This window comes from Callithrix jacchus, chromosome 12 (genome assembly GCF_049354715.1).
Source record: "Callithrix jacchus isolate 240 chromosome 12, calJac240_pri, whole genome shotgun sequence".
In the NCBI taxonomy this organism is placed as follows: domain Eukaryota; kingdom Metazoa; phylum Chordata; class Mammalia; order Primates; family Cebidae; genus Callithrix; species Callithrix jacchus.
Genome location: NC_133513.1, coordinates 31,874,153 through 31,900,879, shown reverse-complemented (window position 1 = coordinate 31,900,879; position 26,727 = coordinate 31,874,153). Strand labels below are relative to the sequence as shown.

At 44.7% G+C, this 26,727-nt stretch overlaps 1 protein-coding gene across 14 annotated transcripts in view; it reads left to right on the top strand.

Annotated features, from left to right (window-relative positions):
• LOC144578627 (aladin-like) overlaps positions 1 to 26,246 on the top strand; it is a 40,799-nt gene extending 14,553 nt beyond the window's left edge. For 2 of the 14 annotated variants that reach the window (XR_013524806.1, XR_013524808.1), the window contains 5 exons: positions 7,185 to 7,254; positions 7,953 to 7,993; positions 17,894 to 17,986; positions 18,906 to 19,048; positions 22,478 to 26,246. Coding sequence is in view for 4 of the 14 variants with exons in the window: in XM_078345278.1 (XP_078201404.1) it covers positions 17,026 to 17,986; positions 22,478 to 22,497 (981 nt within the window). In the remaining 10 variants the exon portion in view is untranslated. Of the gene's footprint in view, positions 1 to 7,184; positions 7,255 to 7,952; positions 7,994 to 15,562; positions 15,724 to 16,062; positions 18,583 to 18,893; positions 19,049 to 22,477 lie in introns of those variants that run through there. The other 12 variants (XR_013524803.1, XR_013524807.1, XM_078345282.1 and 9 more) reach the window with 11 other exon arrangements.
• Positions 26,247 to 26,727: the final 481 nt, after the last annotated feature.

Sequence of the window (26,727 nt, the reverse complement as noted above, 5' to 3'; positions counted from 1 at the left end):
TGGCCAGATACAGGAGGCCAGACACACCTAGACCTGAGTCCCAGACAGTGTCCTTGGTCAGGGGATTGTGGGCCAGACAACAGAAGATGGCAGGCACATTGGAGCCCAAGAGCAGCTGATACAGAAAAGAAATGTTGAAAAGGCCCAGGGTACACTTTGGAAAGTTGGGGGACTCCAGGGAGGGAAAAGGGGGAGGGAGAAGAAAAGCCACACATGGAGGTATATGTCCATTGTTCCAGCTACTCGGAAGGCTGAGGCAGGAGGATTGATTGAGCCCAGGAGTTTGACGCTACAGTGAGCTATTACTGTGTCACTTCATTCCAGCCTAGGAAACAGCTGTTTCTTTGAAAAAAATAAAATTTAATTTAAAAAGGGTTTCAAACCTTGAGTCTGTGCTCTGACGTTTCCCTGGTCTGTGTCATTCACCTTGTTGCTTTGTTGCATATCTGAACTCTCAGGGGCATTTCTCTTGCTTCTTGGTTTCTCTCCAGGGCAGGGACTGCAGGCCTTACCCCTGTGCCATGCCCCAGTGCAGTCCCTGAGTTCTGTCTGGGCTGGAGGGAGGCCTTAAGCCCTAAGACTGTCCATCTTCTGCTGGTCTTTTAAGAAGGTCATTTGGATCCCTGGGAAGATTCGATGAAAATTTCTCAGATTCTGCTTCTCCTTGCACAAATTTCTGTGATTGTCCAATTTAGAAAAGCAACTCATGCTGACGTAGAACACCAGAGAACCAGGAAGTGAGGAAGGAAACTAGTTGACCTGTAGGAATCCTGGCTAGTGTGACCCTTGTCCTGCCAGGTTCTGATATTGGGGCAAAAGGATGCTGTATGCTTATAAGCCACATCACCCTGTACCTGCTAGATTGTACCCTTGTCACTTTGCAAACTGATGAAGATTGTACCCCATTTCTAAACATTCTGCTGTTTTTATTTCTAGAAGTTATTTGTTCTGTGGAGACACAGCAATTTATTAGTAGCTTAACCAGTTCTCTGCTGTTTTCAACATTCACGGTCTGCATTTCTGCTCTCAAGAAGGGAAAACTGAACAAACCCTTTTGTCCTTCCCACATCCTTCATAATTATCAGTCACCCAGGAGCAGATTTTGTCACCATGGTAGGGCACGCTTGTATTTATTTATTTATTATAGATGGAGTCTCACTCTGTCACCCAGGCTGGAGTGAAGTGGCTCAATCTCTGCTAACTGCAACCTCTGCCTTCTGGGTTCAAGCAATTCTCCAGCATCAGACTCTTGAGTAGCTGGGATTACAGGTACCTGCCACCACCCCTGGCTATTTTTTGTATTTTTAGTAGAGACAGGGTTTCACCATGTTGGCCAGGCTGGTCTTGAACTCCTGACCTCAGGTAATCTGCCCACCTTAGCCTCCCAAAGTGCTGGGGTTACAGGTATGAGCCATTGTGCCCAGCCACTTATCTGTCTTTTAGAAAAATGCTAGTTTATATTTTACAAAAGCACAATCCTGTCTGTGCGAAAAGTCTCTTCATTTAAATGTTGCATAGCTTGTGCCATTAGGGTCCTTGTTAAGGCAGAAACACATCAAATGGTGTTCTTTAATTTAAACACATTAAAAGTTGATGGCTGGACACACTCATTTTAGGGGGGTAAATGCCTAGGACAGTGGCTGAATCGTGGTAGTTTTGTATTTAGTTTGTGTGTATGTTGAAGAAACTGCCAAGCTGTTTTCTAGAGTCTCTGTATCTTCCTTTTACATTCACACCAGCAGTGTGTGAGTGGTCTAGTGTCTCTGCATCCTCACCTGCATTTCATATGTTGTCACCGTTTGTTATTTTAGCCACTCTGATAGGCATGTAGTAGCATCACTGATTTTCATTTGCATTTCCCTATTGGGTAATGATGTACATCTTTTCATAGTTTTTTTTTTTGCCGTCTGCTGTATATTCTCTTTTGTAAAATATCTTTCTGCCTTTAGATCTCTTGCCTATGTTCTTTTCCTTGTTTGTTGGTTAGTTATTGTTTTTCAGACAGGGTCTTGCTCTGTTGCCATGCTGGAGTGCAGTGGTGCAGTCTCGGCTTAGTGTAATCTTTGCCTCCCAGGTTCAAGCGATTCTCCTGCCTCAGCCTCCTGAGTAGCTGGGTCTACAGGCAGACACCACCACGCCCAGCTAATTTTTGTATTTTTAGTAGAGACAGGATTTCACAATGTTGGCCAGGATGGTCTCGATGTCTTGACCTTGTGATTCACCCGCCTCAGCCTCCCAAAGTGCTGGGATTTCAGGTGTCAGTCACCATGTCCAGCCTTTTTTTTTATTCCTTATAGGAATCAGATCTCATTACGTTGCCCACGCTGGTCTCAAAATCCTGATCTCAAGTGATCTTCTTGCCTCAGTCCCCTGTGTAGCTTTGAGAGGGCAGGTGTGCACCACTGTGACTGGCTAATTTTAATTTTTTATAGAGAAGGGATCTCACTATTTTGCCCACGCTAGCCTAGAACTCCTGGGCTCAATCAATTCTCCCACTTTGACCTCCCAAACTGCTGGAACTCCAGGCATGCACTAGCACACCTGGCTTGCCTATGTTCTAATTTGATTGTTTTCTTTTTCATGCTGTTAAATTTTGAGAGGGCTCTATTATATATTTTACATGGCAGTGCTTCGATAAATATGTGCTTTGCAAACATTTTCTTCCAGTCTGTAGCTTGTCTTTTTATCTTTCTGTCTGGCTCTTTACAGTAGAAATATTTTTAATTTTAATGAGGTCCAGTTTGTTTGCTGGTTTTTTCTTTTATGATTCAGGCTTTGGGGTCAAGTCTAAGAACTCTGCCTTGTCCTAGATCCTGAGGATTATGTTTTATATTTGAATTCATAATCCATTTTCAGTTCTGTTTTTTTTTTTTTTTTGAGATGGAGTTTCGCTGTTGTTACCCAGACTGGAGTGCAATGGCACAATCTTGGCTCACCGCAACCTCCACCTCCCGGGTTCAAGCAATTCTCCTGCCTCAGCCTCTCGAGTAGCTGGGACTACAGGCGTGCACCACCATGCCCAGCTAATTTTTGTATTTTTAGTAGAGATGGGGTTTCATCTTGTTGACCAGGATGGTCTCGATCTCTTGACCTCGTGATCCACTCGCCACAGCCTCCCAAAGTGCTGGGATTATAGGCATGAGCCACCTTGCCCAGCTACCATTTTGAGTTTTATTTTGTATGAAGCATAAGACATATAGATAGAGGCCCATTTTTTTCTATGAATGCTGATTGCTCCAGCACCATTTGTGGAAAAGCCGTCCTAACTTCTGAAGTGCTTTTGCACTTTGTCAAAAAATCCACTGGGCATATCTGTGTGGGTCTTTTTCTTGGATTCTTTAATCTGTTCTGTGCTTTGCTGTCTGTGCCTGCCACCTGCCAGTACTCTCCTATCTTAATTACCCTAGCTATAGAGAAAGTCTTTAAATCTTGTTGACTGAGTCCTTTTACTTTTTTTTCAAAATTGTTTTAGCTATTTTAGTTTCCCTGCCGTAATTTTTTAAACTAAGTATGTTTGATTTTCATTTAAAAAATACTAAGACACTTTTTTTTGCTGCTTTTATTAAAAAAAAAAAAAAAAATAGGCTGTCCATGGTGGCTCACGCCTGTAATCCCAGCACTTTAGAGACTGAGGTGGGTGGATCATGAGATCAGGACTTAAAGACCAATCTGGCCAATATGGTGAAATCCCATGTCTACTAAAAAAATTACAGAATTAGCCATGTGTGGTGGCATATGCCTGTAGTCTCAGCTACTTGGGAGACTGAGGCGGAAGAATCACCTGAATCTGCAAGGCAGAGGTTACAGTCCAGAGATCAGGCTACTGCACTCCAGCCTAAGTGGCAGAATGAGACTCCATATCAAAAAAAAAAAAAAAATTCACATAAGCATTTTAATGTAACTTTATAGAAGCCATAAGTTCAAGAAATATGTGGTTTTTGCCCTTTAAAATTGAGAGCAGGACTTTGTAGCAATTCCCTTCTGAGATGAAGAGAATTTCTGTAAGGGATATCATATAAAAACTAAGCTGAGAGACTGTGTCTCAACAAACAATTTATGTTGTGTTTTAAAGTATACAATTATTATTCACTATAATCACTGTATTGTGCTATCGAATCATAGATTTTTCACTGCAAAATGGCAGCAATGAATAGTAGGCCTTTAAAAATTTTTATTATTTCATTTTATTTTCTAACTTTCCAAACTTGTCAGAATAGAAGGCTTTATTCATTCTATTTTTTTGTACCCTCTCTGCTTTCTATATAAATTTTAGAATAATCTTATCTATATTTACAAAACATCTTGCTGGAGTTATTTTTGGAATAACACTAAACCTATGTATAAGGGTTGCACACATTTTAACTCACGTTGTCCCATTTCTCTCCAGAAGGGCTGGACAGGTTGATGTTTTCACCAGCAGGGCCCAGGATATGTGTGTCCACCTTTGCAAACTTACACAGTAGCTGTCTTTATTTGGCTTTGCCAAGCTGATTGCAGAACCTGGCACATTATTTTGTTTTGTAATGCTTAAATTACCATTGAAGCAGAATGTTTTCTCTCTAATTTTGCTGCAGCTCTTCTTTCTGAATTGCATTTCGCTTTTTGCTCATTTTTAATTTAGAAGTCTTTTTCCTTGTGATTTGTAAAAGCTTTTTCTCACTTGCCAAGTCTTCTCCTTCTCTTGGAAACATTTACCCTAGCTCTGGATTAGGAACGTCTCATGACGCTGTTGGAGAGAGCTAACTATCCAGTTCAGGGAGGTAAGACATGTCCCAGAGTTTCCCTGATGCCTTTTTTTTTTTTTTGCTGGAGTGCAATGGTGCAATCTTGGTTCACTACAAGCTTCACCTCCCATGTTCTAATGATTCTCCTGTCTTTGCCTCCTGAGTAGGTGGAAGTACAGGCATGCATCACCATGCCCAGCTAATTTTTGTATTTTCAGTAGAGATGGTTTCACCATGTTGGCCAGGTTGGTCTTGAACATGTGATCCAACTGCCTCAGCCTTCAAAAGTACTGGGATTATAGGTGTGAGCCACCATGCCAGGCTTCTGATGCCTTTTGAGTGCTACTGAGTCAATCCCAGTTCTGCCACATGCTTTCCACATGACCAAGCCAGGTTGCCTTACCTTCAGAATACGGGCTGACCTGTCAGGAGGGCTGGGGTACATGTAGGATAATGGTTGTGAAAAGCCCATGCAGAATCTCTGCGAGAAAAACAGAAATTCAAGGATTATCAAGCAGGCTCTACTTCAGACTATGCTATTGTATCAGCTTGGCTAACATAGTGAAACCCCTGCTCTACTAAAAATAAAAAAATTGGATGGATGTCGTGGTATGCCCCTGCAATCCCAGCTACTTGGGAGGTTAGGCCGAAGAAGAACTGAGGAGGCAGAGGTTGCAGAGCCGAAATTGTGCCATTGTGCCTTACAGCCTAGGTAGCAAAGCGAGACTGTCTCAAAAAAAACCTCAACTGAAAATGTATTTCAGCTCTGGACCTTTTTGATCATTGGCAGGAAAGGCACCTTTGTCATCCAAAGCAAGGGCCTCTCGAGTCTGTGAACCTGTGAAGGTGATGTGCTGTTTATTGTCTGGACCTGACCACTGTCACCTTTACTGATAGGTGTCAAATAGCCTGCCTGACTTGGCCTTGTTTCTGTGGGTCTTATTGGTCTGGGAAAACATTGTGGAAGCAAGCTAGAGTTTGAACCCAGAAATTGACAAAGTTGTGATGGCTGGACACCATCATCTAATGAGATTGTAAGAAGCTAAGGGTAATGGCCCCTCTGGGTGCTTCCTGTACCACTCCCACAGAGACAGTATCACAGACCTCCCAGCATGAGTGGGACAGCAAGTTGGGGGCCGCTGTCACTATATATAGTTACCTCCTAATTCTTTTCTTTGTTGTTTTTGTCTTTTTTAAAATGATGACTCCTTAATCTCTAGATTTTCTTTTTTCTTTTTTTTTCAAATTCTAGTGTTTTTTCTGTCTTTTTGATATTTCCCCTTTTTTTCATTTTTTTCTGATTTTCTCCTCTCCCTTTTCAGATCTTTATTCTATTTTTCTTCTATTTTTCACTCTGTCTTCTATTTTCACTCTGTATTTTTAGTTCTTTATATGTTCACAGATGTCGGCACCCCCTCACAGAGAAGCTGACTGTAATCTGGGCCTTATTCTTAATTGGAATAATCCTTTGCAGTACAAGAGTATGCAAGTGTTGTGCGCATATTGGTGCAAATCTAGTGACTATAACTGCAAGGAGCCTATGCCCCGGATTTTATTCAGTGTGAGAAATCGTACAACAGCAGTCCAAGAATTTGTTGAAAAAACAATGTATTCTTGCCCCTCAGACAGTACTGTTTTTCCTTACCAATTGTATTTTCTTTAGCTGTTTACACACCAATTCTGTATAACTGGGAGTAGTTGTGCATTCTTTACTTTTATCACTTATTTTTTTTTAATATTTATTTTTTTGAAATTGAGCTCGCTCTATCACCCAGGCTGGAATGCAGTGGCACAATCTTGGCTCACTGCAACCTCCGCCTCCTGGGTTTAAGTGATTCTTCTGTCTCAGACTCCGAAGCAGCCTGGACTACAGAAGCGTGCCACTATGCCCGGCTAATTGTATTTTTAGTAGAGAGGGTGTTTCACCGTGTTAGCCAGGAGCTTCTCAAACTCCTGACCTCGTGATCTGCCCACTTTGGCCTCCCAAAGTGCTGGGATTACAGGCATGAGCCACCGCACCTGGCTTTTGTCACTTCTTAAATTGGCAGAGGCTCGCTTTGTCTCCCATGCTGGAATGCAGTGGCATGATCTTGACTCACTGCAACCACTGCCTCTCGGGTCCAAGAGATTCTCCTGCCTTAGCCTCCCAAGTAGCTGAGATTACAGGCACATGCCACCGCACCTGGATAATTTTTGTATTTTTAGTAGAGATGTAGTTTCACCAAGTTGGCCAGGCTGGTCTCAAATTACAGACCTCAGGTGATCCTTGTGCCTTGGCCTTAAAAAGCACTAGGATTACAGGCGTAAGCCGCCGTGCCTGGTCATGTGCTAATTTTTTTTTTTTTTAACCTCACTCAGTAAAACACCAACACATTTAAGCCTTTAGAGTCAGCATTTTAGTAGCTGCTTAATTGCCTGCTGGGTTGACAAATTTATCTGGATACCTCTCCTTTCCCCTAGGAGATGCCTGATTGAGGTCAGGGCATGATGAGAGGTGTGTAGACTTGGCTGCTGGCCAGACTGAATCCAGGTATGGCCTCTTGTGGCCCTAATTAGCTGTGTAATCCTAGATGAGTCATTGACCTTCTCTAAACAGTGATGTTTTGGGGCTTTTGAGCGTTCCAGAAAGTGGACATTCGTCTTTAGTACCAAGCTCAGAACTTTGCACTTTCTTCTTTCCATGGTGGGAGCAATCACAGGCCAGCTGTCTCTGTGTGGGGGCTTATGTGCATGTCTAACCACTCAGGTAGCTGGAGAAGGAGGGATGAGATGGGTGAGAACTAGACCCAGGGCAAAGAAAACAGTTGCAAGTTTGTGTGCCTGGTGATTCATGATGATGCGTGGCAACTCCTCTTCTGATTCTGGAATCAGAGACCAATCTCAGAGGCTAGAGTGTCTTTTCTCTCTGAGCTCTCCAAGGAGTTGAAATCCCTTTGTATACTCATTGAAAATTGGCACTGGGCTTCTGCTGTTGCTGTTTTCTGGATGACGGTATTGTTTGCCCTAGAATTATGATTCACTAAAGAAAATTAAGTTTACATTTTCTAAATCAACTAATCTTAATAATATCTGTATCTGAGTTCTCTGTTCAGAGAATGTTTAAAATACACACTTTTTGACTCTTAACTGTCATCATATATGTTGGTCATGACAAAATTGAGGGGTTAACCTTTTTTCTCCCAACTGGGTGTGTTTAATTTTGACCAATATCTGTGTTTTTGTTTACAGATTCCCACTGAAAAATTATTGTGTGAACTTATTACAAGAAGGTAAGTTTAGCTGAAGTCTTTTATATTAAACTAGAGAGTAACTGAACTGGAAAGCACAGTACAGAGTAGGTGAGCTGAGTGGCCTTTGTCCTTTTCTGTTCTCTATCACCAGCTACTCAGCATGGCGGGTGCTGCTTCACCTGCTGCATTTGCTGAACAGTTATCCCACCTCTTGCTCTCCCATCTCAGGTTGATCCGACATATGCAGGGAGAGTGGGGGCAAGTGAAGCTGTATTTTTTTCTAAAGAAGTCTGGCCTTTCAGACATTATCCTCAGGAAGGTAGGTGAAGATAACAAGGAGTTGTTTTTTTTTTTCCCTGTGGTCTCCCTCACAGCTCTGCCTGGCAGGTCAGAGCCAGCCTGTGCAGATTCTTTTTTAAGGGGCCAGGCCTTTTAGTGATTGGCCTGGTATCTGCAGACCTCTCAGGCTGTGATAGTTGGATATAAATGCCCAGGTGGTAGCCCTCACCACTTGGGTAGCAGACAAGAGACCTGAGAACTTTCGGGTTCTTGACAGCTTATAGACGTTTGTTGGGGAAATACGTATGTCATAAACACCACTAGTTTGGGAGCTGAGTGCACCTTGATGTGCTCTGGGCCCTGCCACTGACTGGTTGTGTGCCCCTGGACCTGATGTAAATTGGCTTCTTCATCTGCAGTGCAACTTTGAAACAGTTGCTCCTGCCCCACAAGGCCCTTGGTTTGCAAGGCTAGTGGTGTGGTGGTGGTGGCTCTTGTTGTTGTTAACACACGAGCAAAGATTAGCAGTCATGCTTTTGAGCATTTTTGTGTTTCTGCTGATATGGGACTTGGCTGACCCAGAAGGTAATGGGTTCTTGGACAAACATGTATATATATGTGTGCACAGAACAAGTGGAGGGACTGGGCAGAGCCCCCAGGCTGGGTGACCTCTGTGCCTCCTTCCACATTCCTCCACTGTCGAGTATTACTAGGCAGGAGCACAGCTATCAAACTTAATACGGGAAGTTTTACTTTAAAATAAACATCTTTTAAACACTTGGAGTCATCTTTCATGGCTAGAGTATATTTTAGTATTTTATAACCTTACATGTGATTAAAGTGTTGTCCAGACTTTTTGTTTTGAAATAACCTTAGTCTCTCATGGAAGTTGCACAAGTAGCTTGAAGAGTTTCTGTGTTATCTTTCACCAGCTCTCCCTATTGATGGCATCTTAGTTAACAACAGCACAGTGATTGGAGCCAGAAAGTAGACATCAGTGTAACACCAAAAGGCCTTAGTCAGAGTTGAGCAGTTCTATATGCAGTCAGGTGTGTGTGTGTGTGTGTGTGTGTGTTGTGTGTAGTTCTATAAAATTTTATCATTTGCATCGATTTGTGTAACCACCACCACAATCCAGACACAGAACTGTTTCTCACCCAGATCATTGCCCTTCTACTGCCCCTTTCACAGTCATACCCTCACTAACTCCTGGCAAGCACTGACTGTTCTGTTTTCCATTATGATAATTTTGTTGTTTCAAGAATTTTCTATAAAAGAAATTTAAGGTTGAACATCCTAAATCCAAAACTCCATAATTTAAATGCTTCAAAATCTTTTAACTTTTTGAGCGAGGGCATGACATTCAAAGTAAATGCTCTTTGGAGCATTTTGGATTTTGGATTTGTAAATTAGTGATGCTCAATTGGTACATATCATGCGTATTAAAAAATTTGAAATCTGAAATTCTTCTGATCCCAAGCATTTCGAATGAGGGATACATAGTCTGTACTTGTAAGTAATTTTAGGTGGTTATATATGGCTGTTTTGTTGGAAGGGACCTTGTTTGTGCTATGCCACGGCTCATAATCCAGTCTTTGAGGAAGGCACCTTTACTTGCACCTCCCTTTGAGATTCATGGTGCACATTTGTATGTTCTTTCTTTCCTCTTTTTTTTTTTTTTAATTTTTTTTGAGCCTTGCTCTGATCCTTATGCTGGAGTGCAGTGGCACAATTAAGGCTTACTGCAGCCTCCACCATCTGGGCTCAGGAGGTCCTCCTGCCTCTGCTTCCTATGTAGCTGGGCTCAGGCATTTACTGCTACACTTGGCTAATATTTTATTATTTTTTGTAGAGATGAGGTCTCACTATATTGCCCAGGATAATCTTGAGCTCCTAGGCTCAAGTGATCCTCCCATCTCAGCCTTTCTAAGTGTTGGGATTACAGACATGAACCACTGCTCTCAGTGTCACTACTGCATGTTAAGTATTCTGAGAATTCCTGTGGAAAAGAAATTTGACTTGACTTTGCTTAACATAGCTCCCCATAACCATTTTTTTTTTTTTTTTTTTTTTTTTTGAGATGAAGTCTCGCTCTGTCACTCATGCTAGAGTGTAGTGGCATGATCTTGGCCCATTGTCTCTCCCAGGTTCAAGCAATTCTCTGCCTCAGCCTCCCGAGTAGCTGGGATTACAGGCACCCAGCACCATGCTCTGCTAATTTCTTTTTTTATTTTTAGTAGAGACGGGGACTTACCATTTTGGCCAGGCTCATCTTAAGCTTATGACATCGTGATCTACCCACCTTAGCCTCCCAAAGTGTGGGGATTACAGACATGAGTCAACATGTCTGGCCAACCATTTTCTTTTCTCGTTTCTTTTTTTAAAAGTATATGTATTAATTATTTTCTTTTCTCAGACCTTGCAGGAATTAAATTCCCCCTTCCTCAACACCCCAGTATGATCCTCTACGCTCTAGAAGGGCTTCTGAGGACATCAGGCTAAGAGAGGCTGATTTTAGCACTTAACATTTTGAAGACATTTAAAAAACTCTAACTATATTTATTTATAGCTTTAAAACTATTCATGTTTCTGGTCCAGTTAATTAATTTTAAAAAATGGTGATGCATTAAGTCCCCTGAGCCCATGGGGTGGGGGGTTCAAAGTGGAGGCACCTGATGGTCAAGTTCAGGTTCTTTGTCCCATGTGGGGACTGCAGTCCATGTCAGTCTGCTAGAGGTGAGCAGGGGATGCTCTGTTTAGCAAGGCTGAGGGGATAGTGGTGAACTGCAGATATAAATTTTTAGCCAACTGTGTTTATTGCAGATTGCTTTTAAAAAAAATTCAACATATAGCTTGGTTCAGTGGCTCACACTTGTAATCCCAGCTACTCAGGAAGCTAAGGCAGGAGAACATAAATTTGAGACCAGCCTGGGTAACATAGCAAGATCCCATCCCTTAAAAAGATTAGCTGGGTGTGGTGGTACACACCTGTGGTCCCAGGTACTTAGCAGGCTGAGTCAGGAGGATCAGTTGAGCCCAGAGTTTGAGGCTACAGTGAGCCATGATGTCACCACTGTGCACGGGCCTTGGTCAGAGACAAAAGTTACAACTCCTGTTTTTTTTTTTTTGCTCTCATTTGATTGGTGAGTCTTCCTCCAACCCTTTGTTTTGAGTCTTTGTGTGTCCTTGCTTATGAGATGGATCTGGATACAGTGTACTGATGGGTTTTAACTTTTTATTCAATTTGCCTATCTGTGTCTTTAATTAGGGCATTTAATCCATTTAAATTTAGGATTAATATTGATGTTTGTGAGTTTAATATTGTCATTTAATGCTAGCTGGCAGTAGCTTGGATTACAGGTGCCTGCCATGCCTGGCTAGTTTTTTTTTTTGTATTTTTACTAGAGATGGATTTTCACCATGTCAGCCAGGCTGGTCTTGAACTTCTGACCTCAAGTGATCCACCCACCTCAGCCTCCCAAAGTGCTTGGATTACAGATGTGAGCCACCACAACTGGCCAGATAATTTTGTTTTAAATTTTGTTTCACAAAGACTGTACAGAATTACCAGACAGGATATAAACAGATGAGGTGCCCACAAGACTTTAATTCAAAGAGGCTTTTCTCTCTTTGGCTTGCACCCAAACGTGCAGGCAGAATATTTATCCAGGTATTTATAATATACAGTCTATTCCTGAGTAGTTTAACCACATTACTAGAAAAAAATAGCTTCAGAGCAGAGCAGTTTGTCATTTCAGCTCTATCTTTCAGTGTACTTGGCAACTTCAGATCTCAAAGTAATTCAACACTATCAGGCCCTGAATTCCAACCAGGCTGCCTAAGGTTTTGTGAATTTTGTTTCTCTTTTTAATAAACTCACTTTTTAATGTTCTTCTAAAATAGTTTCTAATATTTTATTTATTTCTGCTCGGATCTTTATTATTTTCTTCTCCTAATTTTGAATTTGGTTTGCTCTAGTTTTTCTAGGTCTTTATGATACATCAATAGTTTATTTGAAGTCTTTTTTTTTTTTCTTATTTCTGTTGTAGGCACTTATTATTATAAACTTTTTTTGTAGTACTGCTAATCCAGTCTTGGCATGTTGTGTTGCATTTTCATTTGTTTCAGTTTCTTCTGATTTGTTTTTTGGCTCACTGGTTATTCAGGAGTATATTTTAATTTTAATTTTATGTGTTTGTATAGTTGCCAAAGTTGCTTTTGTTTTATTCTATTATAAACTATTATTTATTCTATTATAACTATTATAATAGAATAGTTTTATTCTATTATAGTCAGAGAAAATATTTAATATAATTTAATTTTTGGGGTAAATATTTTAAGAATTACTTTGTGGCCTAATATATAATCAGACCTTGAGAATAATCCTGGTACCGAGATGTAGAATTTGTATTCTATTCTGTAGGGTGAAATGCTTGTAAATATCTGTCAGATCTATTTGGTCCAGTGCAGATTAAGTCTAATGTTTATTTTTTGATATTACTATGTGGATGATCTATTTACTGCTGAAAGTACGGTGTTGAAGTCACCAGCTATTACTGTATGGGGTTTGATTTTTTTGTTCATGTTTAATATTTGCTTCATATCTGAGTTCTCCAGTATTGGGTGTATATACATTTACAATTATTATATCCTCTTTCTGAACTGAGCACTTTATCATAATATAATGACTTTTGTCTGTTTTCATAGTTTTTGTCTTAAAATTTGTTTTGTTAAATATGACTATTTGTGCTCTTACTTGGTTTCCATTTGCATGGAATATCTTTTTCCTTTTCTTTATTTTTAGTTGCTATTTGTTTTTATGGGGAACGTGTGTCTTTCTAGGAAACAGATTGTTGGGTCTTTTTTTTTTTTTTTAATCCATTTGGCCAGTCTATATTTTTTAATTAATGGGAGATTTTAATTTACTTACATTTAATGTTATTATTGGTAAGTAAAGATACTTCTGTCATTCTTTTATCTCATTTTTGAGATGTCTTTCCTCTCTCCCTGCCTGCCATTTATCCTGCCTTTTCTCTTATTATGCTGTCAATGTCTTAAACTTGTTGTTAGTATTTTTAATAACAGCAACAGCCTCAAGAAGGAACTGTAAGAGTTATGGCCTTGAACAGAATGTAGAGAAAGAGTTATTATATTTAATAACTACAAGTAGTTATAGAATAATTTTTTAGTCTCCTCAAAATATGAATAGCTTACATATCACATTTACAGTGCTATAAAATTTTGTGTTTCTCTGTGTACTTAATATTATCAGTGAGTTTTCTACCAGATGTTTTCTTATTCTTATTAATGTCTTTTTTTTTTAGATTAAAGAAGTTCTATTAACATTTTTTGCAGGACAGGTCTGGTGGTAATAAAATTCCTCAGTTTTGTTTGTCTATAAAAGTTTTTGCTGGCCTTTCATGTTTGAAGAATATTTGAGCTGGATATATTATTCCAGGATAAAAATTGTTAGTTTTTTTTTGTTTTTGGTTTTGTTTTGTTTTGTTTTGTTTCCCAGCACATTCAGTGTGTCATACCACCATTTTCTGGGCTGTGAGGTTTTCATTGAAAAGTCTGCTGTGATACATATGGTGCTTGTTTGAATATTATTTATTTTCTCTTTCTGCTTTTAGAATCTTTTATCTCTGGGAATTTTGTTATTAAAAACTTTTTGGTAGTCTTAAGTTATGCTTGACATTCTATAACTTCTTGTTCTTGAATATTAATATCTTTCTCTAGGTATAGGAAGTTCTTATTCCTTTGAATAAACTTTCTACCTTGAACTCTATCTATCCCTCCTCTTTAAGGCCGTAAGTCCTGGAGTTGACCTTTTGAGGCTGTTTCCTAGCTCTGATAAGCATGTTTTATTGTTTTTTATTATTTTTTATTTTATTTTATTTTTTGTCTCTTCTAACTATATGTTTTCAAATAGCCTGTGTTCAAACTTACTGATTTTTTTCTTCTGCTTGATCAGTTCTGCTGTCAAGAGATTCTGATACATTCTTTAATGTCATTTGAGTTTTTCAACACCAGAATGTCTTTTTGATATTTCAATTAATCACTTTAATTAATAATATTTATTAAATAAGATTCTAATTTATTTGTGTATTATTTTGAAATTTGTTGAGGTTTCCCAAAACAGCTGTTTTGAATTCTCTGTCTGAAAGATCATATATATCTGTTAGTCAGGAATTGCATATTGGTGTCTTTTTAGTTCATTAAAGGAGATCATGTTTTCCTAAATAATCTTAATTTTTGTGACTGTTCACTAATGCCTGGGCTTTAATGAGTTTGGTTTTTAACTTTCTCTTTGCACCTGGGCTTTTTTTTATACCTGTTCTTTGAAAGGCTTTTTAAGAATTCAAAGGGAATCCAGTGTTGTAATTTAAGTTTTTGTTTATTGCAGTCATAATCTGCATCAAGGGAAATCCCAAACCCTGTAACATTGTGATGCTTGCAAACTAGTAGAGACTTTTTTTCCCTTTTTCTTACATTCTGCCAAATAAATGGAGTCTCTCTTTCTCTTCATGCTGAGCTGACTAGAGCTGGGTTAGGGGTGACACAAGTACCTCTGTGGCCCCCATCACTCGGACTTTACTGTTTCAGACTCAAAGCCAGCACAGGACTGAGTCTCACACAAGTCCCACTGTGACCACTGCCTAGCTACTGCTGATGTTCACTGAAGGCCCAAGTTCTCTTCAGTTAGGAGATGGTAAATCCAGCCAGACCCATGTCCTTTCCTTCAGGGCAATTATCTTTGTGAAAGTAACAATGTCATCTGGAACATGGAGTCAGAACCTCTGAAATTTGCTTGGTGTCCTATTCTGTTCTGGCTTGGCTGGCACTGAAGTGACAAAACAACTATCTTATCTTCTCTTCCTTTTCTCAAGCATAGGGAGCCACTCTCTCTGGCCACCAACACCCAGAGTCCACAGCAAGCACTGCTGGGCTACTGCTGATATTCACTAAAGACCCAAGGGCTCTTTTAGAGCCCATAGCAAATACTGCCGGGCTACTGCTGACACTCACTGAAGACTAAATGGCTTTTCCCAGAGCTTATAGCAAGTACTGCCAGGCTACTGCTGATATTCAGTAAAAACCCAAGGGTTTTTCCATCAGCTGTACTGAACTCTTCCAGGCCTGCATCTTTCACTTCATGACAGTGAGCTTCCCTCTGGCCCAGTGTGGTTCCAGAAATGCCATGCAGGAGCCAAGGCCTAAAATCAGAGACCTCAAAAGCCCTTGTTACTCTACCTCACTATGGCTGAGTTGGTAAACATGTTTCAAAACAAAGTTCTTTTTACTTTTCTCTCTACTTTCCTCAAGCAGAAGTGTCTCCATATGGCTGCCACAGCTTGGATTGCACTGGGTCTCATCCAAGGCCTGCAGCAAGTACTACCTGGTCACTGTTGATGTTTATTCAAGTCCCAAGAGCTCTTCAGTCAGCAGATGATGAATCCTGCCAGAACTGGGTTTTTCCCTTCAAGGCAGTACGTTCTCTTCTGGCTCAGGATGTGTCTAGAACTGTTACCCAGGGACTATGTCCTAGAATGAGCAGCCTCAGGACTTGTCCTGGTGCCATATTCTACTATGGCATAGATGGTATCTAAGTTGCAAGACACTGTCTTCTTTACTCTCTTTTCCCCTCCTCAAGTAGACAGAAAAAGTTTCTCCTGAAGCTTTGAGCTGCATTGCTTGTGTCTGGGATAAGGATAATGTAAGCACGTCTGTGGGCATCTCTGTTGGCATCTCACAAGGTCACATGCACTTCAAGTTTTCTGACTGAGTCTAGCAAAGCACCAGCATTTGCCCAGAAATTGCAGTTTTTTGTTTTTTTTTTTTTTTTAATAGTTACATACTTATTTTAGTGGCTCAGAAGAAAACCTAACTGGCACATCAGACGGCAAATTCAGACAGGGCTAAGCAAAAAAGGGAATTGCCAGAACATCTCTTTAAATAAAAACAGCAAGCAAATCACACTGTGGGTAGCATACAGAGGTGGCAAATCAAGTTCTGGGTTACTAAGAGGAACCAGGGTGAAGAGTCCAGTCTGGACACAGTGGGACAGGTGGGCAGTGGTGAATCTCGCCAGGAGCTAAGCTGCAGCAGCAGGACCCTGAAACTCATCTGGGGCTGCAGCCTCGCCCAGGCCCTGGAGTTGGGGCTGCCACTTTCCATGCTGGGGCCAGTGGGGCACCTGCCCCTCTGCCTAGCTCATCAGTGAAGCACCAGATAAGGCAAGGTGGTTCCAGCTCCCTAACCCAGGTGATGAGGGTTCAATGACCTTCGGAGCCAGGCAAAGGTGAGTGTAGAGATGTCCTAGGCTCCCAAACAGGCTCCCAGGCCCCAGGTGTCCCTTTGGAACAAGCATGCCTGGGCAAGTTAATCAGAGCTTTGGAGGAAAGGGCCCATGATCCACCTAACAGGTGCCTCCGAGGCCAAGAGCGGCTGCCATCCCCAGTGTGTTTCCTAGCTGCTCCCCGACACAGGCAAGGCCTGAGCTCCAGGCTCCAGATGCCCCGTGGAGCAGTTGATTCTGAGTCAGTGCCACTTGTCCTCGGACCGTAGCTCCAGGAGCCCTGGGCCAGCGAGAGAAAGCAGTCAGGGGCTCTCAGCCCATGGATGGCATGTTGGGGCCTTTGGTGGGTCTTTGTTTTCTTTGTAATTGGGCCATCTTGTAGCTTTTTTGAAGCCACAGAATGTTGAGGCTGCTGTGTGTTCTCAGTGGAACGGCAGCTCAGTGTTATGGGGTCACATGCTGGGCACCGGCTCTTCGGAGGGCTCTCTGAGGAATGTGTCCTTTACCTTCCTCTGCAGTCACTGTCACCAATGCCACAGACAAGGCCCAAAGGGCAGAGTGGGGTGGGGAGGGGACCTGTCCAGTTGGGTGGAGCTGGGTACCCAGAGCCCTGAGTTGGGGCTGTCCTGGCTCTGGGTACCTCCCAGAATCATGTCACACAGGACAGAGTCCTCAAGGTCAGGGGAGGAGTGAAGATCTGATTGCTGAATTTGCCCAAGTCACAAATTGGTCCAGCTGCTGCTTGCGTGTCTTTGCATGGCACCCTCACACCAACAAGTTTGCAGTGGCCCTACTAGATGACTCAGTCCGTGTGTATAATGCCAGCAGCACCATAGTCCCCTCCCTGAAGCACCGGCTGCAGCGAAATGTGGCAGCTCTGGCCTGGAAGCCCCTCAGTGCCTCTGTCTTGGCTGTGGCCTGCCAGAGCTGCATTCTCATCTGGACCCTGGACCCTACCTCCTTGTCTACCCGACCCTCTTTTGGCTGTGCCCAAATGCTGTCTCACCCTGGGCACACACCTGTCACCAGCTTGGCCTGGGCCCCCAGTGGGGGGCGGCTGCTCTCAGCTTCACCTGTGGATGCTGCTATCCGGGTTTGGGATGTCTCAACAGAAACCTGTGTCCCCCTTCCCTGGTTTCTAGGAGGTGGGGTGACCAACCTGCTCTGGTCCCCAGATGGCAGTAAAGTCCTAGCTACCACTCCTTCAGCTGTCTTTCGAGTCTGGGAGGCCCAGATGTGGACTTGTGAGAGGTGGCCTACTCTATCAGGGCGCTGTCAGACTGGCTGCTGGAGCCCAGATGGCAACCGATTGCTCTTCACTGTGTTGGGAGAACCACTGATTTATTCCCTGTCTTTTCCAGAACGTTGTGGTGAGGGAAAGGGGCGTGTTGGAGGTGCGAAGTCAGCAACAATTGTGGCAGATCTGTCTGAGACAACAATCCAGACACCAGATGGTGAGGAGAGGCTTGGGGGAGAGGCTCACTCCATGTTATGGGACCCCAGTGGGGAGCGTCTGGCTGTGCTCATGAAAGGAAACCCAAGGGTACAGGATGGTAAACCAGTCATCCTCCTCTTCTGTACTCGAAACAGCCCTGTGTTGGAGCTCCTTCCCTGTGGTGTTATCCAGGGGGAGCCAGAAGCCCAGCCCCAGCTCATTACTTTCCATCCTTCCTTCAACAAAGGGGCCCTGCTCAGTATGGGCTGGTCCACAGGCCGAATTGCCCACATCCCGCTGTACTTCGTCAATGCCCAGTTTCCACGTTTCAGCCCAGTGCTTGGCCGGGCCCAAGAACCCCCTGCTGGGGGTGGAGGCTCTATTCGTGACCTGCCCCTCTTTACTGAGACAGCCCCAACCTCTGCTCCTTGGGACCCTCTCCTAGGGCCACTACCTGTTCTGCCCCACTCCCCACATTCCCACCTCTAATAATAAAAGTTTTCCTTTTGTTTTTCAAAAAAAAAAAAAAAAAAAAAAAGTGGTGGACCACTATCTCCAGGCTCTGCTGCTGGTCCTCTCCCCTAGGATCATCAGGACCAGATGTCTATGTACCCATGATCCCCAGAGGGAGTGGGCGAGGGGAGGGGCACAGCAGGCAGGGGAGGGCCTTGGTGGGGATTAACCCATTCCCTCCCCAAGGGCTTACTGCTGAAGGTGATCCTGGAGGATTACCTGTGGCTCAAAAAGCTCTTTGCACAGCAGATGGTGCAAGAAGACTCCTCCTGTCACTTCATCCCTGAAATAGCTGGTCAGGTGGCTGAGAGTTGTGTGCTGTTGTCCATTTTAGTGGTCAAAAACCAAGCTTCAGATAGGCCCACGACCGTGGGCTACAGCATTCTTGGGTCCTGAATAAACTTCAAAGGCAGTCTAATCCACAGCTCCCTGCAGGAAGCCCGAAGGCAGGGCACGGCTCAGAGACTCAGTGCCCCTGAATCCCCAGGAAGGAGCACAAGCCCCGGGGTAGGTGGAGACATTGAGGGCGCACAGCACAAGGGTCCACAGGGCCCAGCCGGGAGCAAAGGTGAGTGAGAACAATGGCCATCTCAAGTGGCAGTGGCTTGGGTCTCAGCTCAGCTGATTATCATCATGGGGGAGTGCGGTGATAAGTTTGTGACTGTTGTCCCATGCTAGGGTGCAGTGGACCATTTCTGAGCCCCCTTACTGTCTGTCTGTCTCTCCTCTCTCTTCAAACACATGTACCTCAGAATTTCACAATCAAGGCTGGGCATAGTGGCTAATGCCTGTAATCAACACTGGGAAGCTGAGGGCAGGTGGATCACTTGAGGCCAGGAGTTTGAGACCTGCCTGGCCAACATGATGAAACCCTATCTACTAAAAATAGAAAAACTAGTGGACATGGTGGTGCATGCCCATAATCCCAGCTACTTGGGAGGCTACTGGGGATGCTGAGGCAGGAGAATCACTTGAACTCAGAGGGCAGAGGGTGCAGTGAGCCGAGATAGTGCCACTGCACTCCAGCCAGGGCAACAGAGTGAGAATCTATCACAAAAAGAAATCCATAGAAGATATGGTCAGAGGTGGCACACCGTAGTCTTCTCTTAAAAGACAATATATTGGGCTTAAAATTTGTCACTTCCTAGCTGCGTGATCTCAGGCAAGCTACTGAGCCTCTCGGTGCCTTTATTAAGTGCAGTGAGAGTTCAGAGGACAAAAGGATGGTGTCTGCTTGCATAACTGGATGAGGTGGCACATGAATTAGACCTTGAAGGGCAGGGGAGGGATATCCGAAGGCATAGAAGGGGTCAAAATGGCATTCCAGGCAATGAAGGCAGAGGGGTCAAAGGCTAGAGGAGGATGGGAGCAAGCAGGCTGAGGGGATGTGAAGCAGCTTAGCTAGGCTGGGCACAGGGCTCTTAAAGATAGCAGGTGGTTGTGGAACAGAAAGAGGGATTAGGAGGAAGATCTAGTGAGCCTGGAATGCCAGGCTACAGATGAGGTATACAGAGGAGGAGTCTTTAGATGGAGGAGGAAGGGGAAGGGATTGGGGGTGGGAGTAAGGTAATGGGACACTCACAGGCCATCTTCTAGAGCCTGACCCAGAGAGTCTCAGCCATCCACAAAGGTCAGTACACAAGCAAACACACACATCCATAGGTATAAATATGCTCTTTGAATCCTGCTTCCCCAGTACCTAGCACAATGCCTGACATGGGGGAGGGCGAGGTGCATAAGTGGAGGAACAGGCAGATAATATGGGAAGGAGAATGGGAAGATGGGCAGATGGATAGATGAATAAAAGGAGGATGGATGGAGGGAGGAATGGATGGAAGGATAGATGGACAGAAGTGTGAATACATGGATGGATGGACAAGTGATGATTAGATGAGTTGAGAAAAAGAATGAAGAAAGGGCTGATTGGTAGATGAATAGGTAGATACTCGAGAACAGATTGCTGGATAGGTGGATGAATAGGATTGGCGTGGCTGCTTGAGGGGCCACCCATATCCTGTGGTGCTCCCCCAGACCCCAGCTCCTCCAGATAACAGTCCATGCAGTGACTGAGAGGTCGTGGCTAGAGGCCACTCACGTGCTGCCAGGCCCCTAGCCATGATGAAGACTTGGCTCAACATCTTCAGAGTCGTTGGCAAGGGTCTGGAAGTAGTGAATGGCCAGAATGCTGTAGAAGACAAGGTGGTTGTTGTCAATGTCCGCATCCAGGGCCAGGACCCAGATCAACTCTGAGCCCACCTGGGCATCGGTGGCCACCCCTGCAGGAACAGGCCGGCAGTGTAAGTGGCAGGGCAGGGCAGGGGCCAGTCTCTGCACCTCCTGCATCTGCAGTGTACTCAGCCTTGGTGAAGTGTGGCGGCTGGTCATTGATGTCCTCTAGCACAACATGCACCTCCTGCAGTGTGAGGTCAGCAACCAGGTAGAGGGCCATGGAGGGTCCACGGGGAGGTGTCCAGCTGCGATTGCTGGAGGCCTTGACAATGAAGGAGAATACAGCTTCTTGTTCCCAGTCCAGGTCCCGTGGCACCAGCTGATGCCAGTCAGGCTGCAGATGAAAGTTCTCTTTATTGCCAGCTGAGGGTGGGATCATGGCACAGGGTGAGGGAACAAGGCCAGGGAGTGGGGCATATTGGGGTTATCTCTAGCCCCAGGTAATCAGGGCATTAGCTCTGTCAGGCCCCACCTGCAATTAAGTAGTATATGATTGTGTTGGGGCCTTCATCTGTGTCCACGGTGCCTGTCACATTGCCCACGAGGGTGCCGTGTGGCGAGTACTCAGGCGCTGTCAGCAGCTGGTACTGGGGGCTGCCTTTCTGCAGGAGGAGGGGGATGTCATCACAGGGGACCAAAGGGAAGGCCTGAGCTTCCAGTCCCTGCTTTGGGGCCCTGGGCAGTGACTTTGTAGGTGCTGAGGGAGTTTACTGTCTAGGCCTTATGGGGTGAGTAGAACTGTGGTAGCCTCAAGAGAACAAAGCATGGTCTGGGGATCTGAGCTCTGCCCTCACAGAGTGTTGCTCAGAACCCAAATGAGTGTGTAAATGAGAGGAGCGTACACCTTACTCTTACATGTATATACATGTGTATGCGGGCACACTCAGTCTCCAGGGCACGTGACATCCCATGTGCACACAAGAATAAACAACCAGAGAGTTGGAGTCCACAGGAGGGGCCCTCAGCCCTGCTGTCCGATTTCATCTCAGCCAAATATCAATATATCAGAGCTGGATGGAGTGCGGTGGCCCACGCCTGTAATCCCAGCATTTTGGGAGGCTGAGGCAGGAGGATCACTTGAGATCAGGAGTTCAAAAGACCAGCCTGGCCAACATGGGAAAACCCTGTGTCTACTAAAAATACAAAACTTACCCAGTCTAAGCGGCGGGCTACTTGGGAGGCTGAGGCAGAAGAATTACTTGAACCTAGGAGGTGGAAGTTGCAGTGAGCTGAGATGTCACTGTACTCCAACCTGGGCAAAGAAGCAAGACTCCGTCTCAAAAAAAAAAAAAAAAATCAGAGCTTATCTTCATTCTTCGTGTGTGTGTGTGTGTGTGTGTACACGCGTGTGTGGGCAGGCAAAAACAAGGGTATCAGTTCCATGAGTCAGGCATTTTGGTCTGTTTTTTTTTTTTTTTTTTTTTGAATCAATGGGTAGTGTCTTGAAATAGTGCTCAGTATCGCTCAATACAGGCCTCAATACTAGAGGCCTTACGAAGAGGGATTCATTGTCATCTATGGGCCCCCTGCAGCGGCTGCATAGTCTTGTATGGCACTGGCTTGTCCAGGTCACTGGCCACCAAGATGAGCTAGGAGCGGAAGAGCGCAGTCAGAGGTGAAGACTGCGAGTGGGGGATGGCTTGGGACTTCTCGGTGGCCAGGTCCCCTGGAGACTTTCCATTAGGAGAGGTGCGGGACCCTAGCCCAGAAGGAAGCCCGCGCCGGGCCCCGCCCTTACGCTGTATACTGCCTGGGTCTCGCCATCCAGGCGCTGTGCAGTCTGGATGAAGCCGCTGATTGGGTCGATGGTGAAGAACTCCCAGTCCCGGCTGCCCATCGTCTTCAGGAAGCTGTAGCGCAATGCCCGGTTGAGGCCCTCGTCTTTGTCCGTGGCGTTGACCTTGTACATGTTGGAGCGCAGCGGGATCTCCTGCAGCGGGACATGGGGAGGGAGGCTCCTGGAGCCCTCGCCCTTTCTCCTGCGGTAGCTCAACATCCTCACACCTTCCAGCACCGGCCAGGAGCACCTGTCTTCACGGCTGGAATCCGGGCTTCTGCTAGCTGTTGTCCCTCTTATCTCCTCCCCAACCCAAGCTAAAGCCATTGTCCACTGACGGTCCAGCCTGAGAGCCACATGCTTCAAGCCTTCCCAGGGTGACCATTTTCCCAGGAGCTGCCTGTGTCCTTCCAGTCCCATTCATTGCATGCTGAGGTTTAGGGGACAGGGAGACCCAAGCACAGAGGCCACAGCCATCCTTTGTCCTGTATCAGTCTCGCTCTCTCTGCTATCCTAAACACAAGAACTCTGGGTGTCCCGAAACAACACCATTCATCCAATAGGGTACCTGAAAATGGGGGACATGCAGGCAGGATGACATGGCGGATAGGGTAGGGGTTGGCCACCAGGGTCTACTCTGTTACTAACCTGCCCAGAACCTGGACATGCCACCTCACCTCTCTAAGCCTCAGTCTCCTGAACTCCGTTGTGCTAAGTCCAAGATCTCAAAAACCTCATTGAAATCATACACTGACCCAGGACAAAGCTGCCCAGAGCAAAAGAAAGGGCACATTTCTTCGCTTTTGGTTGAAAAATGACCAGCTCAGCATGGTTTCATTGTTTATCTCATGGATCATGACATGACAACTGGAAGTTCTAAATGGCAGTTATGTCTAATTAATAAAAAGTAGGATGACATATAGAGAATTAATAAATGCTGGTTGTTCAGGAGACATAAATCTTTCCAAATGAAAGACCCTTGAAGGGAAAGTCTTCATAAATGGGGCCTTTGGTGTGAAAAAGGACTAGATTATTATTTATGTCCTGCCTTATTCCACAAAAGAGATTTGATACAGCTGACAAGAATATATAAATTATAATAAGATTCATCAAAAAACCAGGGTAAAGAAAAAATTGGTTGGCAGGAAGATGGAAGCTGAGGGGTGGGAAGCAAGATGTAAGGCCTAAGCCTGTGCAAGGTCACTTGAGATGGTCTGACCACTCTGAGCTCCCTAGTGGGCACGGCAAAGAAGAACTGCTCAATCACTGCAGATGAGACACTAGACACAGATAAAAAAGCAAAGCACATGATAAAGGCACAATGCTGCTTCGAACTCAGCCCTGGGAGAGTTTTCTCCTGCAGGACCTCAAAGAGGAGACAGAGTGACAAGAGGGACTTAGCACGGACATTCTGAGATGTGGAGCCTGGGTGGAGTTTGGGGGTCAAAGAATAAGTGGGAGATACTCTGATAGTGCCACTAGGGTGCACTCTGGGCCTGTGTGCTTAGGGGAAGCAGGGAGAGCAGAAGACAAAGGAGTACTTACCCTATCTTTATATGGCAACTTAGACCAAGAAGTGGAAGAACTGGAGAGATTCCAGAACCTCGCCACTTCCCCTTGTTTCTTATAATGATGCTCATCCTCAGCTCCTAGGCTGTCTCCACACTGTATCAGCAGGAACAACAGACAGAAGGGACATGTGTGTTTATTCTGAGACAAGTATGGGGGAAGTGGGTCGTGGAGGAGGCTGTCCTTCTTGGTAGACATCTAGGAGAAAAAGAAGGGGTGTTTACTTATTATTAATCCTGTTTTGCAGAGGAAAAAATAGACTTACAGAAGTCACTTGCTCAAAGTCATTGGGCGGATAAGTGATAGACGCAGACTTCAACCAAAACTTTTTTTTTTTTTTTTGGCAAAGTCTCACTCTGTTTCCCAGGTTGGAGTACAGTGGTGTGATCTTGGCTCACTACAACCTCTGTCTTCTGGGTTCAAGTGATTCTTCTTCCTCAGCCTCCCTAGTAGCTGGGATTACAGGCATGTACCGCCATGCCCAACTACTTTTTTTTTTTTTTTTTTTTGTATTTTTAGTAGAGATGGGGTTTCACAATATTGGCCAGGATGGTCTCAAAGTCCTGACCTCAAATGACCCACCTGCCTTGGCCTCCCAAAGTGCTGTGATTACAGGTATGAAGCACCGCACCTGGTCAAACCAAATATCTGTTGCTAGCATAGCGCATATACTAACCACTGTTCAATACCACCCTGTGTGGCACTGGGCAGGTCTGCCTCCTTCTCTGGCCTCAGTTTCCCCACCTTTACAAACTTTTTTTTAATTAACATTTTTTATCCTGGAGCGACTTTCCTGAAGCCAGTCCTAGAAAGTGACAGGAGCATTTGTTCCATGACAGTCCTAGCTAGGGGCTTCCTTCTGTACTACCCACTGTCTCGCAGAGTCCCTGCCTGCTCCCCAAATCAGAGAAGCATGGGCTGAAACAGGAACAACCTAGTCTGATTGGCTTTCCTAAGACTTTTCTTGTTCCTACCTGTTAGAGGGACTGGTGGCTTCTCCTTTCATTGGCTTCATCCCAGAGTGAGACCTCCTCTTCCTCTCAGGCACTGGGGTCTCTGGAATTCCCTTACCCCTTGGCATATCCCCCTCCTGGGCTGCTGTCCTCCATGGGTCCCCAGCCAGGGGGCAGTCCCTTACCCTGGGCCTCCTATTCTTCCTCCTCCTCTTCATAATCTCGCTCCCTGTCCCCTAGGCTGGGGAGCGAGGATGTGGAGAGGGCAGCTGCATTGAGTCTGCAAAGGCTGGGCCACGGCCAAGGCCTGGGCCTTACAGGACAGGAAGTGTAGCGAGGGTGCAGTGGGCATGGAGGAAGGCAATGGAGTGAGGCAGAGAAGAGATGTGGGAAGTGACAGAGAAACAGCTCAAACCTGTGGTCCTGCCAGCTGTGAGGAAGAGAGAAGAGTGTTAACATCAGATAGTTCAGGGTGCAGTGGGGAATGGGGCAGAGCGGGGCAGGGAGGACAGTGGGGACTTGAGAGCTGAGCTGCTGATGGGGTTGGAGGAGGGAGGGAGAGGTGGAAATGGAGTGGGGAAGGGAAGAGGCACTAGGAAGGAAACCAGGGGAGCAAGCGGAAGCCCTTTTGGAGTGGAGAGCTCAGGGGCTGAGGCTCTCCCAAGAAGAAAAGGGAGCAAAGTGGACAAGGGAGGTGGGAGGTCTGAGGAGAAGGTGGCAGAGAAGACACTGGAAAGAAAAATAGAGAAAAGAGTCAGTTGGAGGAAAAGGGAACACGAAAGAGAAAAGCAGGAGGGAACAGAGCAGAGCCTCCAGTTGAGCTGGGATGTGGAGCAGCTCTCCATGGTCCTGACCAACCCGTGCAGCCAGGAATTTTGCTAACCTGGGAGGTGACTGGCTCTATCTAACTTCTCCTAGTGCTCATGGCTTTTTCTTCTTCTGTTTCCCTTTGGGCCTCAAATGCAGATTCAGTTTATCATGTTCTTTTGTTCACTATGACCACCGGTACCTCTCGTCTTATGTGAGCATCGACTCCCTTTCATTCCCACACTCCTCTCTTCTTCCCTTCTTCCTTCAGGCAGTCATCGTAATGTATTGAAGTGTATTTTTTGTTAATAGTATTTCTGAAAATCATGTATTGTTTTGTATGTATTTTACATTTACAAAAATGGTGCTGTGGCATATATCTCATTCCATTTCTTACTCTTTTCAGTAAATACTTATATTAGATCTGCCTACATTGCTCTGTGTGTGTCTAATTTATTGCTTCTCACTGCTGGCACTGCTGGCTGGTACCTTCATGACGTGCACCCCCCATATTTTTTTCTTTAGTCTCCCAGAAATGAAAACCTGCCTAGTCCCAACTCCACCATCACCAATAACACTGCAGTGAGCATACTCAGACAGTTTTATTAATGCCCTGAAACTTTCTCTGGAACATATACTTGGAGGTGGATCTGCTGGGTAATAAGGTAAAAGTGTACCTTATGCTGGATTGCTATTCAGACAGTGGAATCAGTCACAACTCCTACAGCAATGCATGAGGGTTTCAATGTCCCCACACTCACCAACATTGTCCAGCATCCTAATGCCTGCTAATCTCACATGAAAAACTGACATCTTACTGCTGTTTTAGTGCTTTGTCAAAGCCATGTTGATTTTTCTATCACTCCTGTGGGCCATCCAAGAAGCACACCTACCAGCTCCGTCTCCCTTTCC